This window comes from Cololabis saira, chromosome 3, assembly GCF_033807715.1.
Source record: "Cololabis saira isolate AMF1-May2022 chromosome 3, fColSai1.1, whole genome shotgun sequence".
Taxonomy (NCBI): Eukaryota; Metazoa; Chordata; class Actinopteri; order Beloniformes; family Belonidae; genus Cololabis; species Cololabis saira.
In genome coordinates this window covers 26,789,983-26,809,404 of record NC_084589.1, presented here as the reverse complement: position 1 = coordinate 26,809,404, position 19,422 = coordinate 26,789,983, and the positions used below count along the sequence as shown (strand labels likewise).

At 37.1% G+C, this 19,422-nt stretch overlaps 2 protein-coding genes and 1 non-coding gene across 3 annotated transcripts; 2 read left to right on the top strand and 1 right to left on the bottom strand.

Annotated features, from left to right (window-relative positions):
* Positions 1-494: 494 nt before the first annotated feature.
* rab13 (RAB13, member RAS oncogene family) lies at positions 495-5,305 on the bottom strand. The gene is made up of 8 exons (XM_061716891.1): positions 4,824-5,305; positions 4,048-4,108; positions 3,033-3,093; positions 2,846-2,923; positions 2,597-2,686; positions 2,256-2,321; positions 2,034-2,084; positions 495-1,906 (listed from the first exon to the last, which is right to left on the bottom strand). The coding sequence occupies exons 1-8, from the start codon at positions 4,945-4,947 to the stop codon at positions 1,835-1,837; spliced, it is 603 nt and encodes a 200-aa protein (XP_061572875.1). The 5' UTR covers positions 4,948-5,305; the 3' UTR covers positions 495-1,834.
* A 6,000-nt stretch (positions 5,306-11,305) lies between these two features.
* rps27.2 (ribosomal protein S27, isoform 2) lies at positions 11,306-15,758 on the top strand. Its single transcript, XM_061716902.1, has 4 exons — positions 11,306-11,384; positions 12,054-12,162; positions 12,485-12,595; positions 14,667-15,758. The coding sequence occupies exons 1-4, from the start codon at positions 11,379-11,381 to the stop codon at positions 14,693-14,695; spliced, it is 255 nt and encodes an 84-aa protein (XP_061572886.1). The 5' UTR covers positions 11,306-11,378; the 3' UTR covers positions 14,696-15,758.
* Positions 12,250-12,383, top strand: LOC133441223 (small nucleolar RNA SNORA13). The gene has a single exon (XR_009782426.1). It is a non-coding gene; the product is annotated as a small nucleolar RNA SNORA13 (small nucleolar RNA).
* Positions 15,759-19,422: the final 3,664 nt, after the last annotated feature.

Genomic DNA, 19,422 nt, shown 5'->3' with positions numbered 1-19,422 from the left:
TCAGTATGTGCAAATTATACCAGGGAGTTAAGCTCCTATGGTTAGAGACCCTCTTTGTCAAAGGAGCAATTGCATCTAAAAACTGAGTGCAGCAAATCTTCAGTGTTACTGACAAGGATATCAACATCTGCAGAGGTGGAAATTAGGTCACAGCCCTCAACTGCTTCACTATGTTTCACTCTGGTAAGATGAGCGATTCCCTGCCTAAATTTAGCAATAGCTTTATCAGATAAACATCTGCTAAAGTAATACCTCCTATTTTGCACTTTAACATGTAACCTTTCTTTGTACTTTTTTTTGTTTTCCACAATTTTATTAAGCATTTGTTGAGACAGTGGAGATTCCCTGCTCATACTTGAACCTCAAAGACTCTTATAGATAGATATAGATATAGATATTCTGTTTTTGCACCAGGTCATCATTGCCACCACCTGTTAACATCAACAGTTTGAAGTTTCATCTTTAAACTTCAAAATTAGAACACATTCACAATATTTACTGTTTTTTTAATTTTTTTTATTATTGTTCATAAGACATCCGTCGGTAAACTACATGCTTTTGGCAGGTCTAGAAATAAAAAGTGCGAAAGAAGCACAAAAGAAGAGGATATAGAAAACTCAGTTTGTGAAGATCAGATGAATATTTGCAATCAGTCATTTTGAGTGATCTGATACTGCCTTAGCAGGAAACATTATCATGTCAGACGCGGCTAATGTGTGGTAGCGTTAGGCATTTCAGATAAAAGAGACGACTCACTAAATGAAATCAGAGTTAGAAGTCTGCGTGTGTGTGCGTGTGCTCAGCTGCCAAAGAGACTCTCACATCCTGTCCATTCACTTACTTTACTCATCTTTCTATCACCTCTCCACTCAACTCCTCTGATTGCACTCATCTCTTTTCTTTATCATCCACATTCTCAATCCATCCATCTATTAAAACCTCCTCCTTGACCACAGTTTCCACTGAAGCCCAGCGTTTTGTTCATCGTCATGGAGAGCACTGTTTTAAGTTGCTCATCACCATAACGTCTCTGTTCTACAATCAAGAACACTTTCATATTTAATGCCATCTGTTCTGGTGGGATCGTTTTGAATGAAGCAAAACAGGCCCGAAATATCTAACTTATCCTCAAGGGATAGGCACTGAATGCTGAATGTCCAATCTATGTATTTACATGATACTGAAAATGGGACTGGCTTCTTATCTGGGATGTAACATACAGTTCCCAAATGTAAGCGGACTGAACTGATACAATATTTTCAGAAAAGCAAAGGCATTTTAATTTTAGGGTTTCCCTTTTGTATTCAAACGGTCTTTGACCGGACCTCCATGCGTGAACGAATGACAAACACTTGAGTCAAAGAGGAGCTTCCAGCATGTCATTTATGTGTGTAAATCCAATTATTTTACATCAAACGGTTCCTCTGCTCCGACATATGTTCACTTCTAAGAAACGACAAGCTAATGTTTTTGTCGGTGCTGGTGTATGAATGCTGATGTGATAATGAGCCAGTGTTGAAACTCGTGGTGCGGGCTGGTTTTTTGAAAATTATATTAAGATACGTTTCTGGCATTTATCACAGTATATGTCACAGAAAACACCCTCGGTTTGGAATGCAAACATTTTTTCAAAAGTCTTACAAAAATTCAAAAATTACTTGTGGGCGCAGAACAATTATTGTGGAAGAACAGTTTCAAACTCATAAAGGGAATACACGATGTGTATGTATTTGACTTTTTTGCCCACCAGATGGAGACAGGAAACTTTCTCCATTTTTCCTTAAAAACACTGACTTGTTCTTCAGTTTCTGGTTGGAATCTTTTGATATCACATCTAGAGGAGAACACACTTTGAGGACTTTTTCTCTGTGCTGCTGGTTATTTTCACCTCTCGGCCCGTGGAACTCTGCACAACAAGGACACACAGACAAAGAAAAGAAATTACAAGCACAGTCTTCCAACCGTTTACTCATATAGAGACAAATGCGTATAGGTTTGAAAATATTCTGGAGGAGGGATATGTTCTGTCTTACTGGCTTCTTGCTGGATTTTTGTAGTATGTCTCCTGCCAAAGACTGAAAAGACTGCGGGAGAAGTAGAATGAAGCACAGAAGGAGAGAAGATTAGTGCTTAGTTTAATGTTTCCCATGTTTACAGCACATTTACACAGAAAAAAACATTAACACAACAAGAACACTAAAACTATCTTAAACATTTGTGAGCTATGGAGTCAGAGTGGGTTAGTTCCAGCTCACCTCCTCCACGTAAATGCTGGACTTTGCACTGGTCTCAAAGAATCTGATGCCGTGATCTTTTGCCAGCTGTCAACAACACACGCAGAGCTGATTACACAAAGTCAGGATATGGGTAGTAATCATTTCCTGCTTCTTATCTCAAGCAAATACAAAGCATTTACATCAGAAGTCTTCTTAGGAACTATCCAGAAATAATTCCTCCTTCAAAAAACAAACCAACCCCAAAACAAAATACAATTTTATCTCACAATTAAACATGTGAATGAAGTCCTCTTATGGCTTCAAAACTACATTCATAAACACCAAAACAACACGTTATCAGCATCTGTTGTCGATTTTACCTTTTCTCCCCGCTCCTTGGAAACTTTCCGCCTTGACTCAATGTCGCATTTATTGCCTAGCAGCATCTGACTGACCCCGGCTGATGCATTCTGGGAAACAGGTGATTATAGTTTACTTACTCAAAAACAATTCAGCTAGTAGAAGTGTAAAGAAAATACTATTTTTGTCAGAAATACTTGTGTAAGTGTGGACTAGGCTTACATTGAACAATCAGATCAACAATTGTATTTATTTTAAATCAGCCTCACTTCTCTGATGCTCTTCATCCAGTTCTGGATGTTTTCAAAGGACTTCTCATCTGTGATGTCGTAGACCAGGATGATGCCCTGACGTGCAGAGAATAGACAGAGGAGAGACCATTTTAGTAAACACAATGAGGCTGTGATGTCACCCGGATTTTCTCGTCTGGTTGCCCTGCGGGCATCTCGTACTCACCATGGCTCCTCTGTAGTAGGCTGTCGTAATGGTCTTGAAGCGCTCCTGTCCTGCTGTGTCCCTGCGCAAAACACACATTTAAAGTAAATAAATAATGCGCTGATGTGTGCATCTCATGCAAGCTCTATAAGTGTAAGAAACTGAAGCAGAATTATGCATTTAATGTGCATCTGACATTGATGCAGCTGACCTAATAGCACCCTCATGACTAATAATCCATTGGTTCACTGGACAAATACAAATTTTGTGAACAGGAAGGAGGTCCCTCTTTCCTTTCAGGAAATGAGCCAGAAACAAGAAAAAAGTTTTAAAAAAGTCTGCATTATCACCTTCACCAAATGACAAAAATAACTAACTATCAGAGAAGATGTTTGTCAATAGGCTCTTGTTCAATTTAGGCACTTAAGTGCGCGTAAATCACTAAAGTTTTTATATCCACAAAATTATGTTTTTTCCCTTGATGCATCCATATACTGCATATGTTCACAGTGCATCTATATTAATATATATCTATAATTCTTTTCCCCCCCATAATAATGATGGCAAATGTAATTTGTCTTCTCTTGCACATTTTTCCTGATAGTTTTTGTATTTGTATGATATAATGTTAGCACCACTCATCCACAGCCTTTTACAAGATTTATTTTTCTCATACCTGTATTTCACCAGTTTTTGGGACTGTTTTCTTTCCACCTTAGCTCATGAGTCTAGAAATAGTCGACACTGAATACTATATAAACTGCAAACCTTTTCCTGGGAAAAATGTCTATTTTGTTCATCTATTTTGCTCACATTTTCAATTCTGGGTTTGTACAATATACAAATAAATAACTACATAAATGCCAAAAGCAGTGACCATTTATATTTACTTTGACTTATTTCTTTACAGACAGTATGAACCAAGGATAGTTTATGTTTTCCTCATTTCTTTCTTTTTAATCTGTTAACATATATCCATCCATCCATCCATTATCTATACCCGCTATCAGAGAAGAAATCAATCGTCATTTCTTACCATACTTGCAGTTTCACTTTCTTTCCATCCACATCAATGGTTTTTACTTTAAAATCAATGCCTGAGAGATGACATGAGGACAGGAAAGGGCAGAGGGAGGGAGGAAGGAAGGAATGACAAAATAAATGATTAAATACCTCTTATTGGAGTTAAACAGTTACACAATGCAGGGTATACAGATCAAGTGTAAACTACTTCTATTATGAGTGCACTACTGTCTACAAACAGGTAATAACAGCACAGCGGTCTGTATTTGTGTATGCTGGACAGACAGACAGACAGACAGACAGACAGACAGACAGACAGACAGACAGACAGACAGACAGACAGACAGACAGTGAGGGGGCAGAGGAGGGGTCTGTCCTGTGCAAAACCCTGCATGCCAGAAAGCAAGCCATTCTTCTGGGAACATAGAGATGGTAAAAGAGATAGGAATGGAGTGGGTGGACCTTCAGTGGGCCAAGTCAGTGGAATGAGATCTGAGAGAGATGGGGGAGAGGGTAAGTAAAAAGACCGCTCACTCCAGCAGGAAAGAGGGAGACAGAACTCAAATAAAAAAAAAAGAAAAGGAAAAGGGAAAAAAAAAAGGCAGAACACAGACCAGTTGCGACACGTAAGGAGTCTGAGAAACCAGTTTGTACAGTGCATGGCATTAAATGGATCCTGAAGTGTAAGCAAACATTCATCTTGCTCTTATCATCCTTTAGGTTTCAGATTCAAAACGGGAGCAGAAATGTCGCAGGCTCCACCTCAAACATTGAACTGCAACAACGTACCGATGGTGGAAATGTATGTAGAGTTGAAATTGTCCTCGGCAAAACGGATGATCAGACACGTTTTGCCGACTCCGCTGTCCCCGATGAGAAGGAGTTTAAATAAGAAATCATACTTTTTCGCCATACTTGCTGTTGCTCTTAACGCAGGACTCAGTGGGAGAAAGTTTGAAACTTTTTTTGTAGCAGTTTTACAGAGTGTCTCCTCGTTTTTCTTTTCCTCTCTCAAACTTTGTCACCGGATCCCACTCAGAGCCTCTCCGCTGTGTTTGGACTGCGCTGGATAAAAAAGATAAACTCCATCCGAAGTTGAAGCGTTGATCTCAGATCAGCGTTGATCTCAGATCAGCATCTCGGTAGCTCGCCCGCTGCCCTCAGAGTATGGATATCAGCGGGGTCACAAACATACCGACGTGGCGAAGTAGCCTACTTTCCCAGCCCGTTGAGAGCTCGGCCTCGCATCGCTCAGCAGCTACGTAGTGAGGACACTGATTCATGGGAGTTGTCGAAGCGGACCTGCAGTGGCGCCACACCGGCACCAGATGGCGCCAACACCACATTCTCGCACACGGGCAGGACAAGTGGGGTTGTTTTCCTCTTTAGGCAAGGCAAGTTTATTTACAGGACTGTCTCAGAAAATTAGAATATTGTGATAAAGTCCTTTATTTTCTGTAATGCAAAAATGTCATACATTCTGGATTCATTATAAATCAACTGAAATATTGCAAGCCTTTTATTATTTTAATATTGCTGATCATGGCTTACAGTTTAAGAAAACTCAAATATCCTATCTCAAAAAATTAGAATATTCTGGGAATCTTAATCTTAAAATGTAAGCCATAATCAGCAATATTAAAATAATAAAAGGCTTGCAATATTTCAGTTGATTTGTAATGAATCCAGAATGTATGACATTTTAGTTTTTTTTTAATTGCATTACAGAAAATAAAGGACTTTATCACAATATTTTAATTTTCTGAGACAGTCCTGTATATAGTGTAGGAGTTTGGGAACAAAAGAGCTGAAAAACGCTTTTTGTGGACGAAGGAAAAACTTGAGTTGTTTATTTCAGTCTCTCGTTACAACTGCCCCGTAACCAACGGTAACAGAACACTAACTGAAAACTCATCGTCATCATTAATAACTGCTAGATTCTTGTGAATTCTAACCTACTGAAACTAAACCAGTGATAGTCCATGGGCGAGACCAGATGTCAGTACCACTCAAGGTGACAAAACTTACTTATAATTTTTGAAAATGGATTTTTGAAAAATCCATGTCTATATATGATATTCTGGTATGATAACCCTTCCTGAGTGGCAGCTGTATCATAGTTATCAGCTCATGAAGTTACCCACCCCCTTCAGAAAATTACATTTTAGATGCTGCTGCATATCCTGGTTTAGACTCAAGTACAGGATATCTATCAATGTTTCACAATATTGTGTTTGGTATAATTTTAAAGGGGACCTTTTAAGCATTCATTCAAGCTAAGATGTGAATCTTTCTGACCAACATAGAGGTCACTGCAGCTCTTTAAACTATAAACAACACCAATTTTTACACCATTTTCGCCTAAATGATATACTATCTTTTAGCCCTGTGTCATCTAGGAACAACAGTGATACACAAACTGGAATAGGATTCAGGAAATGTATAATATACCCCATACTACAGTATATCATTGTTGCAGGTCATTGTGAGCCTTAAACTAGGAGAGCATCATTAGGCTCCTATGAAACTAAGACAGCCACAAACTGGTCTTTATCATGCAAATACAGGAAATAAAGGACACCACAATGAGATAAGAACCAGCTTAGTTTTATAAACAACATTATAAACATAACAATATTGTAAACAAAATTAACATCGTTATTAATGGGAATATGTCAAGATCTGATTATAGTTCGGCTATCAAATTCTGTGTGTACTTAAGATAGTGTTAAGAAGGTTAACCAAGTACAGGATCATCACATAATGTCACTCAAAACTATGATACAGCTGCCACTCAGGAAGGGTTATCATACCAAAATATCATCTACAGACATAGATATTTTCAAAAATCATAACCAAGTTTAGTCACCTTGAGTGGTACTGACAAGTGAAATTTTGGACTCTGGCCCATGGACTATTAGTGGCTGCGTCCAAATTTCGGACGCAGCCACTGGCCACTACAATACCACAATTCAACACAAGGTAATTCAAAGTGCTTTACATCAACATTAAACGTGGCAAGACATAATTAGACAGTAAATAACATGTAAAATGAAATAAAATTATGAGAAAAGAAGGTAAAATAATAAAAAGCACAAGTTGCTGAAAACTAAGGGCAGTAGAGTACAGCAGGTACACATCTCATTCGCGGTTTTCAGAAAGTATTTAATTTAAGAGTACGCTTAAATACCAAATAAATGAAATAAAATGATAAGAAAAGAGGTAAAATAATAAAAAGCAGTTGTTAAAGGGCAGTAGAGTACAGCAGGTAAGTATTTAATTTAGGAGTATGCTTCAGTAAACAGTAATGTTTTTAGCCCTGATTTAAAGGAGCTGACAGTTGGAGCAGACCTCAGGTCTACAGGAAGTTTGTTCCACCGTTGAGGAGCAGAATAACTGAACGCTGCTTCACCTTGCTTGGTTCTGGTTCTTGGGACACACAACAAATCAATCTTTAATATCAGGAATAACATCAGAGAAACACGTTAAAGATGGTCAAATCAGTACAAAACCTTAATATAAAACACAAATGAGACAAAGTAAACTCAGAAGTGTTACAAGGGGTATTTTCTTATATTTAAGTATCATTTTTAGGTATTTGTAGGTTATTTGGGAAATGCATATTGTTTATATTTCTGTTCTTATAAATGAGGCTAATATTACAACGAGGTGTAATATTTCCATATTACATAGGATTTAATGTTTACATTTTCAGTTTCCGCATGTGTAATTACAAACATTATTACCAGTAATTCACATACTGTACACCTGATGTTGCACACTAACTTGCACAAATATCTTCATACTTTAGTTTATCTGCAGCTAACTGTTTATCTACATAGTTATATTTCGGCTCAGCTTATATTTTTATATTATATTTTTCACTTGTTGCCTTTTTAAAATAGTTTTATTTTGTACTATTTATTTTGTACTTGGCTATTTTATAGATAGACTCCACATTACTTGCCATTCATTGTGGACAGCAAGTAAATAACGTCCTTGTACAGTAAATACACTTTGAATCTTGAATCATGGTGGCAGAGTTGAGGATGTTAAGATTTTCTTTTGGAATGACTGGGATTGAACAATAACATCAGAGGAGCAGCCAGGGTTGGACACCGTGGAGATGAACGAGGCTCGGATAGGCTTCTGATTTCATTGATAGAAGAATACTGGAGATGGATTTGATTTGATTTGGATCCCCATTAGCAGATGTAATTTACATCAACTACTCTTCCTGGGGTCTGATCAATGAAACAATAAAAATAATATGATAACAATAAAAATACAGCTCAGAAATACACTAACAAACATCACAAAACGATTTACATAGACAACATACAGTCTATAAAAGTAACAACATTTAACAAATCCGCAAATTTAACAAACATCACAAAAAGATTCACATAGACAACGTACAGTCTATAATAGTACCAGCCATTAGCAAATCAGCAAATTTAGCAAATCATTTAGCAAGCAAATAGCAGCAAAGCATAGTCTTAACATCCAATCAGATATAGTGATTGTGACATGTGATTTTGTGGGGGATCATCACACATACAGTGTCAAAAAACACACACTCAGATACAGCAAGACACACCGTAAATAAATAATTTATGGTTACACTACCTTTTGTGAGCTATGTGTTTCTTCACCTGTTTTTTGAAACTGACCTTGCTCTGGGTTTTAGAAATGTAACCCGGAAGAGAATTCCATTCAGCAATGGCTCTGTAGAGCACTGTTTGTTGTTTGAAATTTGTTTTTGCTTTTGGAACACAGTATTTACCACTAACTGCATGTCTGGTGGGATATGAGTGTGTGTCAGCATGGAGCTACCAGGCAGGGGGAAAGGGGACGACCAAAGAGGTGATTTTTGGTGTGGTGAAAGAGGATATGCAGTTCTTTGGTGGCACAGAGGAAGATGCAGAAGCCAGGATAAGAGCTGCTGTGGTGAGTTTCAGAGATAAAAGCTGAAAGAAGTAACGAGAAACTCAACTAGATTGACAGATTAATGAAATTAATTTAAATTAATTTAATAATATTAAATATGCAATATTTATGATTATAAATGATTATTATATACAATGATTTGTTTATTGTCAAGATAAATAAATACATAAATATTATAACCACAAATCAGGAAAAGATTGTGGCAATATTATACAAGCAAAGCTATCAATACATGAATTCACGATAGTTCTTTTTTATTGGTGACTTAATTTAGATTAGAATTGATCAATTTTTCACATTCCAAAACAAGTTGCTATCTTCTATCTGCAGTGCATGCTTTTAAATAATGTATCTTCTGGAGTATCAGTGCACCAAGGACATGATGTTAAATTAAACTATTAAACTGGACATGTTTCATCTCCAACATCAAGAATGGTGACATTAGGAACAGTGAACCACACAAATGAGAATTACTTTAGAAAACCTTTGTCAATATCTACAAAAGAGCCACATTTAAAAATGCCTTTAAGTATTAACTTTTCAAAAAAAAAAAAAAGCCTTATACTACCCTTGTCAAAAGGCAGCATGAACGTCCTTGGATTGAAATGCATCTGGGTTGAACCATCACACTATGGTCAGACTAACCAGTGACAGTTTTCAAACAAAAGAAGAAAAGGACCATCCAGACTGTTATCAGCAACAAGTCCAAATGTCAGGGGCACATGCAATGATTCAATCCTTTTGACAAAAGTAATTTTCACTTCAGTAATGGCAGTATTGATGGTAAAATACAATGAGACCTTGGAGCAACATGCTGCCTCCAGAATGACATTCAAGTATTTTAAAATAAGACAATGCAAAATCCCTGTCTGTTCTTATTTCACAGGCAAAGTTGAAGAGGAGGATGATATGACAGCTGATCTCATATAGACAAAAACGGGAAAGAGTGGAAAAAAAGTATGAATAAAAAGAAATATGTAGACTAAAGACTAAACTCAAAAAATAGGGGGAAAATATAGGCAAAATAAGATATCAAAAATATATTTAGTAATAAAATCTAATTAATTATAAATAACATAATTAAGTTTAGTATAATTGAATAAATACTCTGTTGTGGAAAAACCCATAAAATGCTCTTTAATGTGTTCTTTCCAACTAGGTGAATAACTGGGCTGAAACTGAGTGTCTAAGTTATCAAGAATAAGACTTGAGAAATTATCCAGATTTCAGTAGATTTAATGAAACAATTGCATGCAAAAGGGTCAGAACATACATGAGGTGTCTCGATGCAGGATGACAACCTAAAGGAAACATACTGATTCTAAGGCACAAAGGATGATTCAGTCTTACGATTCGAGTAGACAAAAACATCTTTAAGGCCAGTGTTAATCTTTTTTGAGCAGACTCCCAGTCTGTATATTTAGCTGGGCCAAGGTTATTATTTTGCTACTCTCAGCAGTTTTGATTTAATCAAGTAGCCGAGGCTGGATTTTCCATCACATACTCTAACTTCAGTAAAATGACTTACAATAATTGCTCATTTTTAATTATTGTACAGATTTGCTTCACATTGTTGGCATATAAACTCATATCTAAGTGATGGACATTATATACAGCAACAACATATTCATCCAGCTGCAGGTGTATAACAAGCAATCTAAAGGTAAAAGTTCTTCACTCAATATACAATATACTCAATAGCTCTCAGTGAGATTTAATCAGGATTATGAAAGTATGATAACACAGTTAAGCCTGAAAATTGATCTAAAAAATAAATGAAAAAGACAAAAAGGGTACATTTGAATGGATTTTGATAGAAATGTAATCCTTTGTTTAAGCAGCAACCTGCTTCGTGGCAGCAGCGCCACCTGCTGACAAGAAGAGCTCACTGAAATGTGTCCCTTACGTTGCCTGTTTTCTTTATATAAATGTTATATCTAACATTGTATTAGAGCAAAAAAGAAACACAAAAAGTACAAAAATTTAATCTAAAATATTGACATTAATTGATATGAAATTGTGAGTTGGAATAATGGATGGATGGATGTTGACATTAATGTGGGAAATAGTCTTATATTTTAAATTTCTCCAGAGCTGCCACTTATAAAATAGAGAACAATATATTTTGTATTTATTGAACAACGATGTTTATGCCAAGTAATTATGGCATATAAGAAAGATAATTGACATATATAGGAGTGAAGGCTAATTATGGTTCCGCGTTACACCAACGCCGAACCTACGCCGTAGGCTACGCGGTACCCTACGGCGTAGGCTCTGCGTCGATTTAACGCGGAACCGTAATTCAGGCTTCACTTGTTCCTGCCCGGGTCCTCCTCCTGCAGTTATCAGTTTCCGGTCCACAGCGAGGTTCCTCAGTCGACGCTCGCAGTCATGCCTGTAAGTACGAATACCTTCCCTGTAGCCGTCAGCAGTCTTCAAAGACAGATTTTATTGCAAAATGATATAATATACGTCTTATTTTAACGCTTTGTATTGGTGGAAGTTGTTTTTTTGAATTTACTTTGTTATAAATATGGAAATCTGAACGGAGGCAATATGGCGAAACACGTGGTGAAGAAAGGAAGGAGCACACGCGGCTGCTTGTTGGTCTAAACCACGCTGAGCCTCTTAATTTGATATAAGATGTATATGTATTTAGCATTTTCAAGAAGAAACCTGTCTAAACTTTCGTTTTAGTTGAATGTGTTAAATAATCTTTTTAATATTTTTAGCTGCTTTCTGGTCACGTTAAATTTTGTTTTATTTTAATTTGGAAAGCAGAATTGTACAGTTTCTAACTAATGCCTTTTTTAATCTTCATAATGTATTTTCTTTTAAATAAGTCTGTACTTGATGGTTTTGGTTTCCATTTCTCGTCTAGCAGTGCCACGTGGAACATTGTAATGGCGACTTGACCCTTGTTTTTTAGCAACCATGCTGTAAAACCTTAATACGCAGGGGATAGTGACAGAGTTCAACATTTCAGTGATTTGTTTATTTTATCTATGTATTCTTTTAAAACCTGGGAAAGTTGTTTTTAACCTGTGGGTTTTGGTTTTATTTTAGCTTGCAAAAGATCTGTTGCACCCCAGTCCAGAGGAAGAGAAGAGGTGTCACAAGAAAAAGCGTCTTGTACAGAGTCCCAACTCCTATTTTATGGACGTCAAATGCCCAGGTGAGTCATAGCCACGCATTTAAGTTATATACTTATTTTAATTGGCATAATACTCTTCTGTATGGAATGAGGAAGTGATTACATTTTTGCCTTTATGTGTTGCCCTTTCACTGTTCCTGTTGTGATTGGGGTGTCAAATAAGGCATACAGCGACTCTTGTGGTTGTCTATTGAGTGAGACTTTTAAGTGACTCGCTTTCATAAACAGCTACAAGGACAAACCAGTTATCGAGCATGTATGCTTGGTTTCTTTTTGGCAGCTGGCTGTTTTCTGTGAAACACTTTCATGACCCTCACTTCTGATGTTTGTACCCATTTTGCAGGTTGCTACAAGATCACCACAGTGTTCAGCCACGCTCAGACTGTAGTGCTTTGTGTTGGCTGCTCCACGGTCCTGTGTCAGCCGACAGGAGGGAAAGCTCGTCTCACAGAAGGTACAGGACAGCAACTGGGTTATTAAGCTTGTCCACACAAAACATTTCGGTGTGTACTCAGACCGATTTGTGTTGGGTTTGTATAGTACTAACTAAATACCTTGAGACTTATGTCATTGTAGGTTTGCACAGGCCTGAAAGTGATACCCACATTTAATGTGGCTCTTGCAAATAGGAGACCCAGAATTATGTAGCTGCATTGCTTTTTGTCCTCGTTGAAGTTATTGTGTATACACACATTGTATATTAATGGGAATAACTAAAGTGCTGTGTATTTTTAAACAAATGATTATAGTTTACTTTGACTAGAATCTGTTGATTTTGGCTCTTGTGCGTGTGTTACTTTTCTGGTAGCCATGGCACAAGCCTAGAAGGTTTAAAGAGTAACTCGTAAGATGAAGGTTAAAGCATTTGTTTGCTCAAACAACCAACAGAAAAAAAATGTGAAGATAAGTCATGCGATAAAGTATACAGGGATGATGGCTCAGCCTTGTGTGACTCCCTCTCCCTTACCTGTATCCGTCTCCACTATTGTAAGCCTGCAGTCATCAGGTTCTTTTTTTTTTTGTTTAGTGGGAAAGTTACTCAAAATGATCAATTCAGATGAAAATGAAAAGGTTAGAATTCCGTTTGAAATGTGGAGAAACGCAAGATAAACAAATTTAATTAAATTGTCTGCATCGTGGTTCAATGTGAGCATAAAATACTGGAGGTTAGTAAGTTGAATTCCTGCACAGAAAATGCAGCTGCAACATTTGGGATCTTTTCATTTTCCATTGAGTAGTATCAAAAAGTGACATGTCAACTTTTAATTACCAAAAGCAAAAAATAAAATGTTTAAATGCGTTGGATATTCACTTGTCTCACATAAAATAACTGATATAGGCACAAATGTTATCAGCCCTGGCTCTGATTGACATTGATTTGGGAAAACTACACCTGGATGCTGACCTTGTTCATTTTCAATGGGGATTGTGAGAGATGGGTGGAGTAGAGTTATCTTACAACTTGCAGCCCACTCCTTTGCCCATGTTTTAGGGTTGACTTGCAAAGTCAAACTTGATAAACAAGACATTTATCACAGAAAGTTGTATCAGAAACTGTTGACATCCACTGGCTGCAAGAATGCGTGTAATCCCATCCGTTTATCCAATCAAAGCTTGGATAGATTATTTTGGGATGTTGTAACTTGGTGGAGGGGTTAGGGGTGGATACCTGATGTCTTTGGTAATAAACTGCTCAGTCTAAAGTAAAAATTCAAAGATCGCACATTTATAACCTTCAGGCAGGTGCTAATAGCTGACAGGAAACAGAAATGAGAATTGGGTTTAGAAAATATAACTGAACTATTGGTCTGATGTGGGGAGAGGCGCGTTGCCCCTGAGTGACCTACATTTGCCTTTGTATTGCCCTCTCATGGTGTCCTCCATGAACAGGGTTACTGGTAAGGCATACAGTGACTCTTGTGGTTGTGAGAGAAATTCATCAGCATTGATCCATTTCCACACAATCTGCTGCAAGCACAAATGTGATGTTTCTTGAGGTTACGTTCGCAGGTCCATCTCTAACAAGCAGGGATTATTCTCAGGCTAAGAGTTGAGTTGATTCGAGATGTCGGAAAAATACATTTTCCACCTTGCTTTGAACAACTAACAATAACCTGTATGTAGTGATAGTGAAGAACTTGATCTTTGGGTCGTGGGTTGTATTTACTGGTGTTCTCGCTGTCCAACCCACTCCATCCTCTGCTATGCTGCCAAGGTAACCAACAGATTCTCAGTGCACTCGGCTCTGAATTACTCTGGTTGCCGTTGCAACCTTAGGCAGTAGAATAGGACTCGTTTGATAATGATTGTTGTTGGAAAGACGGCAGCATTAATTTTATTGTTTCCATCAGTCATTTCATACACCATCTTTGCTGCATTGATCTGCTCTTATACTCATCTCCAATAAATACTGACACATACTCTCCTTTGCTCCTGTGAACGTTTCTCACATGAAACCAAAGTGGGTGATTTTTGTTTATTTTAAAGCTAAACTAAATTGTGCTTTGTTTTTTATTTTTACCCAGGATGCTCCTTCAGGAGGAAACAGCACTAGTTTGACCAGACCTGGCTGCACAGATGAGATGTACAACTTTGTGGACATTAAGTCACACTGCCAAAGATGTGATGCAGGAAAGAGAAACCGGAAGATGGGAATAAATAATGCAGAAGTGGTTGATCTATAGAATATGCTTAGATATGTCTGGCTTGCTAAGACCCCACCAACACCTCGTATCTTTTAATATTTCGAGCTAAATGAACTTGGGGCACTTTCAATGAACTGGTCTTAAATGTTTATCTAGTTTTTTGCTCTTTAACTCAAGTGTTCTTGTATCTCACTTGTTGCAAAAATAATTAAGCTTACAACCTCTTTATCATGGGTGATATGTTTGATTTGTAGGTAAACATCCAGGTTTTCTGTGGCAGGTTTTTTAGGATTACACCCTTCAATGATGAGGCCACACTTGTGCCAAAGATGAGGCGTAGCCACTCGGCATAAAAGATTTATGCAATCTGTACAATTTTTACCACCAAATTAGTTGCAGGACAGGGGACGTGTTGTGGTTAAAAGTGCGAATTAAATCTAAGTTTAATGACTGTTGCTGCATTTTTATTACTGAAAAAGCAACTCTGGTTAACTAGTATCTTCCAGGTCAGTTCCAGAGTACAGCTTTGAGAGGTGTTGGTACAAACTCCCCCCAGTCTGACTGAGGCTTGTTTCAGGGAAAGTCATCAGTGCCTCTGCTGCTAAAGCAAAGTACATATGGGTGCAACATTGCATGCTAATGAAGTGTGTTGTGGATCTGCGCCCACTTGCAAGCTTCCTGTAAATAACAGTGAATACTTGTGAAGTTGGAAAAAAAAAGGACTGTCGACAGGAAATGTAGGAATAGCAGGAGGAATTTGAATAATTGAAGTTTCTATGATGTAATGTCACTTAACACCTTTTGTTTGAGCTTGCAGGCATGTAGGCCATCTGTTACCACTGTTCTATGCGACGGGTGTACACATAATTTAATCAGATTTGGGGAAATGATGCAACAGTTTTATTGTTGCTATGGTTCCATATCGTCTCGCTTGTATATGGGAAACAACTTAATAAAATTATGGAACTGAAATTCTGGTCTGTCTTGCAGTTATTGCATATTTTAATAAACTTTCACTCAATGGCTGTAATAACTTCAGTTATTTCATATTCCTTTCAGTTTGCTGTCACTATACAGCATATTGACATTGCTATCAAGTGAATCCCAATATAATTCACTTTAATGAGAATTATGATCTACAGTGATAGTAGTGTATTTAATATTTGTCTTGTCTGTTTGCTTTCACTTATAGTAGATAATTACCATATAACAGACTTGAGACTGACCTGTATGCAGGTGTGCCATTTGAGTAGCAACTGTTCTGATGTGTCTGAGGTGTTGATGGAAGAGTACGTCAGAGCACCGCCCAGCACGCAGCTGTAAGCTTAGGGAAATAACGGCTGCCAGACCACTGACAATGACACTGAAATAAAATAATTTTGCTATTGTTGCAAAACTAATTCAGTCAGCTTTATTGTCAAGTCTTCACATCTACCAGGCATACAAAGAATTGAGAAGACGTTTCTCATTCACCCACAATGAAAATGGTTTAAGTACACAGGCACAACATATACTAAAAAACTAAAGGTTAAAAATATATACCGGTATTGAAATAAACACTAGTGCAAAAAGGCAGATGTAATGGATGTTTGTATTATTGATACATTAAATATATTAAAACCACTTTTGTATTTGGAAGAGTTGAAAATATTTATGAACTATTTTGTTTCCAGAAACAAATGTTAACTGACATGACAATATCTTTTTTATTAAAAAAAAAAAAAAAAAAAACTAAGTGGCTTGGCAGTGGGACATTATCAGGACCTGGAGATTTCATATACTGATCAAGCTGGGCATGGTGTCCATGCTATGTAATTGCAATGTAATAGGGTATACGGTTTAATGGTTAATTACTTTACATTACAATTAATATTTTCTGATGTACGTGATGTATGTATGTGGATGTTCTTTTGATTTCACCCAAATTTGGTATATTAACCTCTGGACAAACCGAAATGAGCTTGTAACATTTTATTTCTTGGTTGCTTACATCTTTTGGATAACTTGAAGTGAGTTTGTTACATTTTTATTTCATGTTTGTTTAAAACACATTTTAAAACAACAATTTTTGATTGAGCACTGGAAAATATGTTTTCTACATTTAATTTCTTGTTTTTTTTTTACATTTACTCAACAATTTGAAATGGGTTTGCTTCATTGCTTGTTTAGAAAACGTTTTTAACAAATTTATGTGCGTTCTTCAAATTTAAATATTTGTTTGGTTAGAATACTTTCTGAGGAAATCCCAACGCCCCTCTGCACAAAAGTCCCTCTGCAGCTGCTGCAGCTTGAATAAGAAATTCTGTCGACCTGATGTGCAGGATCAAATTAAACAAACTCAAATCGATTGATCAGATTTGATGAACACTTGAAGAACAATTTGAAGTTTGTTTGTTACATTTTTATTTCTTCTTTGCTTAGCCAACTGTTTTCAATGTAATGGGCCAATGACAATTATATGCTCAGCCCTCTTAGCATGCTCATACTCCTGGAACAGCAGTTTCTTAAGATAGGATTTTAAATTAAAGAAACAACTCAATTTAACCAATTGCTTGAGTTATAAAACAATTGCCAAACTTTTTGAATTGGGTTTTTAACATGTTTTTGTTTGCTTATTATTATTGCTATTATTTGAGTAGAGCTCAAAATATTAGACACATTTTAGGTCTTGTTTGCTATTTTCTAAACAATTTGAATGGAGTTTACTGTATTCTTCTTTCTTCTTGCTTCTCGTTCATTCTCAGTGCCCTCAGCTCTGAACATTTTTTTCAACAATTTGAACTGCGGTTTCCTCATTCCTCGCTTAGAATTGGCTTTCAGCACTTTTATGAGTTCTATGTATATAATGATATGTTTGGTGATTGTGCTTTCTTTACTGGAATCCTCAGGCCACCCAACCGAATCGTTTCTGTCACATGGCTCTACCAAGAATATCCTGTCCATAAAAGTTATGAGTCAGTGACGAAGTGCAGCCTTGTCAGAGTCCAACTTCCACCTGGAATGATTTTGATGGTTTGTTGGACTGAGTGGCTCATAGGAACTGAGCCAGTATCCTATACCCCTGGAGTACTCCCTACAGTTGGCCCCGAGGAATATGGCCACATGCCTTCTCCAAGTCCACAAATCACATGTAGAGTTGGACAAGTTCCCATGGCCAACTGGATTGTGACCTTTTCGTAAGACTGTAATAAGGGTAAAGAGCTTGTCCAAGATGCATCCATATTTGGCATATGTGGTTCAGTTAAAGCCAACTACTTAAAGCCAAAATGTGTGAAAGCTGCAACCCAAACAAGTAGACTGAGACCCCTCAGAATGGTAGGTCTAGTTCCACTTCCATACAAACCAAACAGTTTGCGCTATCACATTCAGACCTTTTTCAGATTTCTTCAGTCCAATACTGGAAGGGCAATGAACAAATCAAAACTGATGAAACAAATCAAATAAAATCCATTATTTTCTGCTCAGTTCTAACTGCTTAATAGATCATCAAATTTCCAAACTTAACTAGAAGTATGAATGATCCACCTAAATAGAACCTTAATAGCTCAGTCATAATGGCTTACGGAAAGAATGCTTTCAATACTTTTGAAACCAAGTTTAAAGATGATAGAGAAAACTTATTTCTTGGATTCTTTATATTTTTTTCAAATCAAATGACTATAATCACATTTATATTTCATGTTTCTTACAGTTACATTTTCCTAAAAAGTGTGAAAAAGCAAACTCCTCCAATATGCTACTTCCTGCTCTCGATGGCTAAAGTTCAAATTGCACGAAACTCAACTCGATTGATCATTCGTACATTATTTTGATGCCTACCAAGTTGGTATATATGAACCCATGGAAGGTGTTGTTTAAGTATGTGTTGGTAGTCCTGAGTCTACTTGAACAGCCATGATTAGAGCTTGTGGTCACATTCAACCATTTTGTTTTCTTAAACTCATATAATGAGAGCAACAGATAAAGGACTCAAAACAGCTGTTTTAATACGTAAAATGTATGAATAAATATCATTTGTAACAGATGCATAACTTGCATATAAGGTCAAACATATTTATGTTAATAGCTTAAAAAGTTTTGTAGGTCTGGGACGATGTCCTCATGTTCTCAGAGAGCAGCTGTGAACAAGATGAGACTGATCTCCAAGAGTCTCAGATGAAGAGCTTGATGGGAGCAGCCGGCTACAAACTCTTCCTGAGAACAACCAGACAGACACTCAACATCTGTACACTCCTACAGGGAATAAAGAGAGGGACAGTGCAATGAGTGCTTATAAACCAAGGGTAATAAAAAGTGTCCAGGTTTAATGTAATACATGAAGCTGTCACTAGGTGGTGCTTCACTACAAGCTCTGTATTGCGTGAATCTCTTGGTCTGGAGAACTAGAGGGACAAAAGACAACATCAATGTTTTCCTATGTGCAAGTACATTAGATTTATATTCATGAAAAAAATGTTGGACAATAATTGCTTGCACAAAGAACATGGGGTTGTGTGTTTTTCAGGTACTACAATAATGGAAATTGGTGTTGAAGTTGTTCCTTATCTTTGTCTACCCAGTAGCAGACCTTCACCGCCCTGTTGAACCGTTTGTGCGGTACTTAAAAACGTTGTGTTGTCCTGCATGAAAGGACACA

Excerpts from the sequence above, each read along its gene's own strand:
- rps27.2 (XM_061716902.1), top strand. Across the intron at positions 12,163-12,484 it reads TATGGACGTCAAATGCCCAG|GTTGCTACAAGATCACCACA; the intron begins GTGAGTCATAGC and ends CCCATTTTGCAG. Across the intron at positions 12,596-14,666 it reads GAAAGCTCGTCTCACAGAAG|GATGCTCCTTCAGGAGGAAA; the intron begins GTACAGGACAGC and ends ATTTTTACCCAG.
- rab13 (XM_061716891.1), bottom strand. The coding sequence starts at position 4,947 with ATGGCGAAAAAGTATGATTTCTTATTTAAACTCCTTCTCATCGGGGAC. Across the intron at positions 3,094-4,047 it reads AAAGTGAAACTGCAAGTATG|GGACACAGCAGGACAGGAGC; the intron begins GTAAGAAATGAC and ends TGTTTTGCGCAG. Across the intron at positions 2,085-2,255 it reads CCAGCATTTACGTGGAGGAG|TCTTTTCAGTCTTTGGCAGG; the intron begins GTGAGCTGGAAC and ends CTTCTCCCGCAG.